Genomic DNA, 10,288 nt, shown 5'->3' with positions numbered 1-10,288 from the left:
TAGAACCAGAAATCATGGCCAGGATAGCCACAGCCGCACTTAGATCCATCTGTGAAATCAAAAATCAGCCTCATGCAAACACTGGTTACTCTTCCTCTATGTTTGCAAGATATGGACTCCCACAGCAAAGCCGGAAAGGAAAATCCAGGCCATGGACATGCTATTCTACAGTAATCTTCCAGGCATCAGCTACATAGACCATATAACAAACAGTGCGCAACACCATCCGAGGGCACATTTGACCCTACAAAAAACTGTTTTTAGGAATACTACAGTGGTATAGTCACGTCACAAGATCATCAGGACTGGCCAATATTATACTCCAGTTCATAGTTCAAGGGGAAAAAGGAGAAGAATACCAAAAAAGAACTGGGCCGAGAACATCAAATAATGGAATGATACCAACTTTGCCTCGGCCAAAAAAAGGCCAGGAACTGTCAACAGTGGAGAAAGCTGCCCACAGTTGCGTCATCAGTGGTGCCCAACGGATCCGTGTGGTTGAGGGATTCATAAACCATGAACATAGGTATAAAAAGCACAGAAAGAGATTGCATAGCGTGCATGGAGGTACTGCATTGTTTTTACGTTTGAACACATTCTTCTTGATATGTTTTTTTTTTAATCACAGGCACGAGCTCGTCAAACATTTACCCACATATCAAAAACAATGTGTTTCCATTTGCAAATATTACTGTGATATCTCAAATTCAAAGCTTCAGGGACCTGTTCAGACATTCATTGGAATGTTACATTGCACAGTCTTGCATCTGTCTCTTGCTCTTAACCTCATAGCCCAAACCCAATCTCAGGAACTAACGAAGAGCTTTGCAAGTGTGCACAAGGAGAGGAGAAGAATATTTGCGTGCACTTTATGTGCAGAAGGATAATTATCATGGAGGGTTCATCAATTGTCAAAGTTGTGCTACTAATGACAACAGTAGCTCTCAGCGGAGCTGTGCCGACCGTCCTGACTGGTGAAGAAGATCTCACCAAGGCTCAGGTAAATACAAGACTATTGAGGCATTTGTCTGCTTTGAAAATGATGTGATTGCTGATAATGTAATGTTTTGGGCCTTTCAATCCCTGAGGCAGTGTTTCCCAACTTTTGATTGTGAGCCAGAGCGCACTTTCTTAATTGAAAACATCTTGAAGTATATCACCCAAAACAAAAAGATGAATAATGTTTTGCTCCATTTAAATGTTTATAATTTAGGAAAAGATATAAACTAAGTTTGCAAAATTATTTCATAATATTTGTATGTGTTCTACCTGTTTTACAGTATGCTATTTGGAACTTTCCTGGGTACTTTTAGAAAAATAATTATTAAAAAGTTCAATTCCACTACCAGCCTGCTTATCATTTTGTTCTATTTTTCTTCTCTTACTTCAGTCCAAGTTATTTTTCTAATAGAAGAATACACAAAAGCAATTCTTAAAGTATGTATTTGTTTTCCTATTTTACAACAAACTGTTATGTTTTGGATTAAATGATTTAAAACATACTTCTGTTGAGGATCGACTTGGGATTGTGTGGAAGCACAGTGCAAAAAGCACAAATTAGTACAGTAAACTGTGGTCTTTTATCTGAGCTGTGTTTGATAAACCGAAAGTCAGTTACGGGGACAACAGTTCTTGCAGCGTTTGATATATTTACAGTGCTTAGAGAAAGTATTGCTCCCCCAAGATTTTTTTGTCATTTTGACACATTTTATGCTTCAAACTTAAAGCTAAGAAACTGAGTGAACAACGTGTGAGAAACAATCATGAAGTGGAACCAAATTATGTCAACATTTTAAGAAAAAAGAAAGAAAAATGTAAGTGTTGGAAAAATACCGGCCCCTGTTTTCTCAGCTAATCAAACTGACTCCAGAAGTTCCCTGATAAGATCTGAATAATCCAATGTTGATCTAAATGACTGAGAAGGCCAAAAAAGAGTGCATTAAGTCTCAGTTTGAATGCACCTGCTTGGTGGTGGGCTCAGTTGTCTGTGAAAGCAGACGCAAGAGAACAGACAGCAGAGCACTGTGCGAGAAATAATAACAAAATGGAACAAGCATAAAACGACTGAAAACCAACCAAGACCTGGTCAACTTCTAAACTTTTGGCCCAAACCAGGAGAAAACTAATCAGAGAAGCAACCAAAAGGCGCATGATCAGTTTGGATGACCTGAAGGCATACACAGTTGAGGTGGGACAATCTTTGCATGAGAAAACTATTAGTCATGCTCTGCATATATCTGCTCTATGGAGGACTGGCAAGAAGACAAGACTTTCTGAAAGAACACCCATAAAAAGGCTTGTGAAGCCACATGGGAGACTAGAATAACATGTGAAGCAAGCTGCTTTGGCCAGATAAGACCAAATTTGAACTTTTAGAGCTGCATGCAAAGGGTTACTTTTGGCGTAAGAGTAACACTGCATATAACCCTGAAAACACCATGCTCTCTGTCAAACATGGTGGTGGCAGGGTCATGCTATGGGGTTGATTTTCTTCATCAGGTACTGGGAAGATCAATAAAGTTGATGTGAAGATGGATGGAGCCAAACAAGGCTCAAAGGGGGCAAATATTTTTTGCAACACATACTTTTGATTTGATGGCACAATATAAAATGTTAGATACATTTGGTTTCTTTTCATAATTGTGTCCCTAAAACCAAAGCCTAACTATAATGGCATTATGTCGAAAAGTGCATGGTATAGGGCAATAATTAAACAATGCAATGTAGGTGCGAATAACTCTTTAAGGCTAAATTCGACATTTTGGACACAAAATCATACTAATTTTGCCTCATAACCCTTGTGTTTATTCTGTCCAGGAGTACCTCTCTCAGTATTTTTCTGAAGTGGGCGTAACTACCGGTAGCGAGAAATGGCGTTCCGGTCTCGATTCCTTCACAGACACTCTCAAACTAATGCAAGACTACTTTGGCCTGGAGGTGACAGGAGAGTTGGACACCAACACCATGGAAGTGATGTCACAACCTCGTTGCGGTTTCACAGACTTGAATACTTTCAGGTACGCCCACTTTGATGGGCAACCCAAGTGGGAGAAGAAAGTGATAACATACAGGTCAGGCCATTCTTGTCATTCAGAAGCATTGTAATGATCAAACCCTAAACAGTTGGTTAAGTATGTGAATTCCTTGTAGGATAACTGAATATACACCTGACCTGAGTCAAAGTTTTGTGGAAGCCACACTTGCCAAGGCTTTTCAAATCTACAGTGATGTGGTTCCTTTGGATTTCAAGCAGATTCAAAGCGGCACTGCAGACATAATGATCAAGTTTAAAGCTCGCGGTAAGTGTTCCCCCGACTACTTTTTCCATGAAAGTTAACAAATCTCCAGCACTACACCGGATTATAAGGCGCACCCACCAAAAATAGCCTTTTGTCAGATATACATTTTTTTATATAAGGCGCACCGTGCTACAGGAAGCATGACATTGAGATTAAATTAAGAGCCACTAACTGATTGATCAGTTGATATATTTTGCTGATTAAAATCATATAATATTGTTTGCAACGGGAACAGAACCCAGGTCATGGGAGTGAGGGCGCCAACATTTTACCACCAGACAACCGGTGGTACAGATGACATACGATGAGGCAATAGAGCGTATCACACACTTTTTACTCACAATGCCAGAAACACTGATATGGATAATGCATTTTGTTCTGCATTCTGATAGGTTAAACAGACCCTCTTCATTTTCACCTCTGCGTAAATCCCATTGCGAAAGACGGAATCAGAAGACAAAGTCAACAAAACAGTATAAAAGCTATTTGACTTACGTACACATATTAAACTGCAATGTGATTGACGCACAGTTAAAGAAGTGGAGAGACTGTTTAACCTGTCAGAATGCACTAGGCAATTCAATGTTTCAGGTACCATGAGTAAAAAATTGGTATTAATGAGATAAGCTCTAATGCCTTTTTGACTGCTATCTGTACCACTAATTGTCTTGTGGTAAAGTGTCAGCACCCTCACCGCCGCGTTAAATTTCATTGCGTACAATGCATCGCGAGTTAAGTTAGCAATAATTATCAATTGATCAATTGTTGCCTAAATATGGCAGTAAACCGTAAAATCTGTAGTCACGTATACCTGTAAATAAAGTAAGCATTTCCAATCTGTATTCGGTGGTATCTAAGGTGCACCGAGTCATAAGGCACACTTTCAAATTTCTGGTCAATTTGGAGATTTTAGGTGCGCCTTAGAGTCCGAAAAATACTGTACTTAACGTATCTTCCAAAACCAGAACACGGAGACTTTGCTCCGTTCGACGGAGAAGGCGGGGTACTGGCTCATGCCTTCTCTCCTGGTGGAGGAAAAGGAGGTGATACCCATTTTGATGAGGATGAAACTTGGAGTCTCACTTCAGCAGGTTGCACAATCAACAAAATATAAAAACTATCATAAGAGCTAATCCTATGCATATTGGTGTAAGATAATCTGCATTTGTTACAGGAGTGAACCTGTTCCTAGTGGCAGCCCATGAGTTTGGACATGCTCTTGGACTGTCCCACTCAAAGGTTCGAACAGCTCTAATGTACCCCACCTATCAGTACGTTGACACAGAGGGCTACGTGCTACCAGACGATGACCGAAAGGGAGTGCAAGCACTATATGGTGAGAAATGTGATAATGTAATACTACAACATTATATACATCATTGTAAAGAGCGTCAGTCTTGCATTGCGCACAGAATAACTCTAGGAATAGGTATGTTAGGACAGATGTCGGTATTAAAGCATCATAGTAATCCCTCCCTACTTGGTGCTTCCATTATCATTGGTTCACTGCTTTGCAAATTTTGAATTGAAATGTCACTGATATAAACGTATCGTGCATTATGTTCTGCAGCAGACGACACACAGCAAAGGCTATCATCGGGAAATGTTGTATGTGTGTGTATTGGGTGGGTGTGACTTCCTGTGTGTGCGACTGTGGTATGCTGCAGTATGTTGTCAGTCAAACAGTGAGTCGGGCGCACAAGTCAATGTGTCCACCCAAAACAACCTGCGTTGCATAGCGACAGTTAGCAGAAACATTTAAAAAAAAGTCATCAATTATATCAGACTAATGTCAGAAGAGCGCAAAGAAATAATGATCACCAGAGGGTGCTTCGTGGATTATTATCGGGCCAGTCAGAGACTGAGGCGGCGGCGGAGAGAGGGCAATAGCGGCTCAGCAGGTCTGGCCTACTTGTGCTAGGCCATGTAAAAACTCACAAGCTACCCCTGGTGAGCCTGTATCTCCCCAGCGCCATATCCATTACCCATGAAACGGATGACCTGAAGCCATGTCTAGTATTTTAACCATCAAGGATGTGTGACTCAATTGGAGGATACCCAATGCTAGAATGCAGCCAGCCAGCAGCTCTCTAAATCACTTTTTTCCACTGAATTTTAAGATTCGAAGTCTATCTATTCTATCTATTGATTTTTCTTGCAATACAACGTTACTTGAACGTGTTCAAGGCATGGATATGTTGTCCGATGAGCTTAACATTAAAACCAAACAAATATAATAACATATTTCAATCAGGATGGATTGCATTCTTACATAATTGAAAGTGGTAGTATAAACAGACTGTGATGAAACAGATTTTTTAGGGATTAAAAAATCATATCTGTCATGATTACTCATTGCACTCACCTGTACTTGCTCGCTTGGAGCCAGCTGCTGCTGGTTACCTGATTGGTTCTCCCTCCTATTTAAGCTCAGTGCTTTCACTCGCCCTTTGTCAGTCCGTCAGCTAAGCTCTGTTTACACAAGGCAAGCATTTTGTCTGTCCCATTTTGTCACCCGTTTTCCACTCGTCTGATCCTAATTTCCCCGTTTGTTTCCGGCACGACCCGTTTTTTGACCACAACCACGTTCTGATCTCCCCTCCCGGCTAACGACCCGTTTTTTCACGTCTAACCACGCTACGATCTCCCGCTCCGGAAGATCCACTTCCGCATTCCAAACATGCTCCGTTCCCGTTAGCGGCTTGCTTCCCTCGTCCAGCAAGCACCAGATCGCTGGCGCTGATTTTTCCTCTATATCTCAATAAACTTGTGGGTCCTCCTTCTGTTCTAGTCCTGATCTCCAATTGGACTATGCATTTTAGAAAGCAGGCATCATTTTACTGTAACAAAGGTTCAGATTTCTCATAGAATTTAATTTAGAAAATAACGCAAAATAAATCACAGCTTTGATTTTTCCAGGGGTCAGACCATCAAATAAACCAACAGCTAACCCTGCTCCACAACCTGAACCAGAGCCTGAACCTACAGAAGGACCCGGGCAAGAACACAGGTGTAACCAAAATCTTGTCTTTGATGCCGCAACCTCCATACAGGGCCGTCTCTATTTCTTCAAAGGCAGGTAACAAAACTATAAGGACCAAAAAGTGCCATCTATATCCACTCATGTGTACAATTTTGGATTTGTTTTGAAGCCATTTCTGGAAGAGGATCAGCAACTGGGATGGTGTCACAACAAAGTCCATTAATTCCGTCTGGCCTGGAATTAACAAAGTCGATGCTGCTTATGAGTACAAGGCGCGCGACACAGTTGTTTTAATTGAAGGTATAAGTAGTTTGTATACAATTAAAGTAATACAACATGTATTATACAGCAGCTGAATGGTTAGCACGTCAGCCCCAGAGAGGTCCAGGGTTCAATTACAGCCACCAGCCTCCCTGTGTGGAATTTGCATGTTCTCCCCGTGCTTGGGTTTCTTCCGGGCATTACGGTTTCTCCCACATCCCGTAAGCATACATAGTTGGTTGGCGAGTCCAAATTGTCCATCTGTGTGGATGAGAGGGTTAATAGTTGGCTGTCTCTGTGTGCCCTGAGACTGGCTGGCTACCAGTTCAGGTTGTCGCCTGCCCACTGCCGAAAGATAGCTGGGATGAGCTCCAGCACCCCTGCGACCCTAGTGAGGATAAGCGGTGCAGAAAATGGATGGATGGATGGATAACATACACAGTGGGGGGCGTTCATTTAGCACCTAGGCCTTCAGTGGTACTACGTCTGAATCAATCCAACCCTCAAGAATTACTTTATAGCTATAGAACATTTACTGACACTACAGCTGTGACACATATTAAAAAAGCATCAATGAGGTTATCCTCATTAAATTGCAATATTATTCAGGAATATTGCCATATTTTACTCAACAAAAATCCTTTTACTCAGCAAAAAGCCTTTTTTTCCTGTGTTTTTCATTTGTTTCAATGCCATCAAGTGGTTACTTTCTCTCACCATCAAAGCTAATGCTAAATATCAAGCCTGTCATGTCATATTTCTTTGTATTTGATTTGAAAATGTCCGTTCGACAGAGGCAGTGGACACAGAGATACTGTATTTGTCTTCACCTTTTTGTTGTGATACTGCCGATATGGCTGTTGCCACGCCAACTCGCAATCTGATTGGCTAAACCAACAGCTTTATCGTAACTTTTTAGTGATGCCTCTGGGCCTGCAAAATTGATTGTGAAGGCCTCCGAGTAGATAGCTGTGACTGGCAACAAGTAATGGCTGAAATGATTGGTTAAATGCTTGAATATGACAACACACATCTAAAAGCAGCGCAACCAGGGGAAAAGCAATGAATGGAAGCTGATAGACAATTTGCAATTATTTAATACGTTTTAATGGAAAAAATATAAAAACATAACATAATTTAGATATGGGCAGCACGGCGGCGCGGTGGTTAGCGTGTGTGCGGCACAGTTCTAAGGTCTTGGGAACCTCCTGTGTGGGTTCAAATCCAGCTACCGGACTTCTTGTGCGGAGTTTGTATGTTCTCCCCATGCTTGCGTGGGTTTCCTCCAGGCACTCCCGTTTCCTCCCACATTCCAAAGACATGCATTTCAGGTGGATTGGCCGGTCCAAATTGTCCCTAGGTGTGAATGAGCGAGCGAGTTGTCTGTCCCTGTGTGCCCTGCGATTGGCTGGCAACCAGTTCAGGGTGTCCCCTGCCCACTGCCCGATGATTGCTGGGATGGGCTCCAGCACCCCCGCGACCCTACTAAGGATAAGCGGTGCAGCTAATGAGACGAGATGAGATGAGATAATTTTGATTTTTCTAGGCCAGCAGAAAAGGCCTTGCAGGCTCTGCCTGTCCACCACTGGTATTACATAAAAATCTTGAAGCACTCAAAAATACATTACCCCACATTCACACGAAGACCAAATAACACATGAGCAATAATATTCAGAGAGCGTTATGTTGTCACTAAACAAAGGTCACAAAATTTCAAAAGAGAATATATTAACAGTATATTTTCTTGACAAAGGGGACCGCTACTGGCAAGTCAGAAGAAACACCATCTTACCCGGCTTTCCCAAACCTCTCAGCGACCTGGGCTTACCTTCATCCGTCACCAAAGTTGACGCCGCCGTACATGTTCCATTTGTGGGAAGAACACTTTTCTTTGTTAACAACAAATACTATAGGTGAGTTATTGGATAACATAGACTACTTGTGTGATTCACAAAGAACACAACATGAAATGTTTTCTCAGTTGTTTTTTACTGATATTATCAGAGACATTCATCTCATAGAGATGAATATTTGAGTTGCAAATATTCAATTGAACAAAATAAACCAATTTTTGTCACCGCTTTCTCTGCCAATCAGGTTTTGATATATCGTTGACATGTTATTACCTGAATGACAGCTCAATTCTTACAAATATTTGATTTTTGTAGCTCTGATTGGCAGTTAACGAGTTAACAGTTCAACAAGGAGTCTACATATTTTATAATGGACGGATATTCATGTTTTCCGATTATTCATTTATAGCTACAATGAACGGAGGGGCAGAATGGATCGTAGGAACCCAAGAATGATTCGCACAGAGCTACCCGGGATAGGCTACAGAGTCGATGCTGCTTTTGAGTACAGAGGTTAGTCTTTTTTTGTATATACATAATTATTTCTGAAGCAATATATTGTCTGGATGCATGCTATAAGACACAATGTTTTGCAGGATACCTGTTCTTTTCATATGGATCCAGGCAGACTCAATACAATTACATGAGAAGAAGAGCTATCCGCACCCTGATGAGCAGTGACTGGCTGGACTGTGACTGAAAAGTCACCCAAATCTTCCGTTTATAAACATTAAAACAGTATATTTGTATGCTTTATGTTCATAACACATGTCACCCATTAGGTCAAGGGGGATTTTGCTTTTTAAATATATAATTTGGGTTATCGGCATGAGTTAAACTAATTTCATTTTACAAAAAGGCCAGTGTTTTGTCATCTTTAATAAAAAATTTTGTCATGAACCGGACAGGAGAACCCAAATGCGTGACGTTTCTCACACAAGCTTTTATTTCACGGGAAATGGGGCAGTCATACACATTAACCCAAAACGCCAGTGATTCGGTGATCGTTGGGCGGAAGACGTAAGGCAGCAGTCTGGCGTGGAATGACAGGAAGTCAGCGGCTGACGAGATCGATACCAATTGCGCGAGCAGATATCGGACGGCTGGGGTCGATACTGGACAATACGGGACAGACAGGATTGATATCAAAACTGGATATTGGAATTAAACAGGACAAATAGACGGGAACAATATTGGACAGGAAACCAACAGGAAACCAGACAGAGTCAAAACCCACGTCTTGTGGGTGCAGAGGTTCGTTGACGGACTGACAAAGGGTTAGTGAGAGCACTGAGTTTAAAAAGAAGGGAAGCCAATCTGTCAACGGGCCGCAGCTGGTGCAACACAGGCGGGGCCAATTGGGCGTCATGGAAACCGTGACACAATTTTGTACTCAAGTAAATTTCTTCTGAAAAAACAAATAGCTATGTAGATACTTTATTACAGAAGAGACAAAAATGTTGGGAAGACCTAGAGAGCAAAATAATACACTTTATCATGCCTTATGATGGCAGAAATGCCAAAACATCCTCAACTGTCAAAACTTGTCTATGTTTCATTGGGACCAAGATATTTGAAACAATAGAACCGGTAAATGAAATAGCATTTAGTGATCTTGATTTAAAAAAAGAAATACTGTCAAGTTAGAAATTCAAAATATACAATTTTAAATAAGGAAGTTGGAACACTTAGCAGTTGTTTCTTTGTTAGCCTTGATTGGGGTTTTTGAAGGATACAATAATCCCACTTTCACAGCATGTAGAGGATTGCTTGTAGTGGTACTAGCAGCATAACAGCTCAGAATTTTCTGACCTCGTCCAACTGGGTTTTGTTCCAGTAGCCCATTTCTCATTAGTGTGCCTGGTTCCCCAGCAAGTGACGTAGACCTTGTT

At 41.3% G+C, this 10,288-nt stretch overlaps 1 protein-coding gene across 1 annotated transcript; it reads left to right on the top strand.

Annotated features, from left to right (window-relative positions):
- The first annotated feature begins 736 nt into the window (after positions 1–736).
- On the top strand, positions 737–9,287 carry LOC148349388 (macrophage metalloelastase-like). The gene is made up of 10 exons (XM_088321739.1): positions 737–1,000; positions 2,818–3,071; positions 3,151–3,299; positions 4,265–4,390; positions 4,474–4,635; positions 6,219–6,378; positions 6,452–6,582; positions 8,297–8,456; positions 8,806–8,909; positions 8,993–9,287. The coding sequence occupies exons 1-10, from the start codon at positions 872–874 to the stop codon at positions 9,094–9,096; spliced, it is 1,479 nt and encodes a 492-aa protein (XP_088177865.1). The 5' UTR covers positions 737–871; the 3' UTR covers positions 9,097–9,287.
- The last annotated feature ends 1,001 nt before the right edge of the window (positions 9,288–10,288 follow it).

The sequence above is a fragment of the Urocampus carinirostris genome, chromosome 17 (assembly GCF_059441175.1).
Source record: "Urocampus carinirostris isolate Australia breed hairy pipefish chromosome 17, RoL_Ucar_1.0, whole genome shotgun sequence".
In the NCBI taxonomy this organism is placed as follows: Eukaryota; Metazoa; Chordata; class Actinopteri; order Syngnathiformes; family Syngnathidae; genus Urocampus; species Urocampus carinirostris.
Note: the sequence above shows the minus strand (reverse complement) of the source record. Positions and strands in the feature narration are given on the sequence as shown.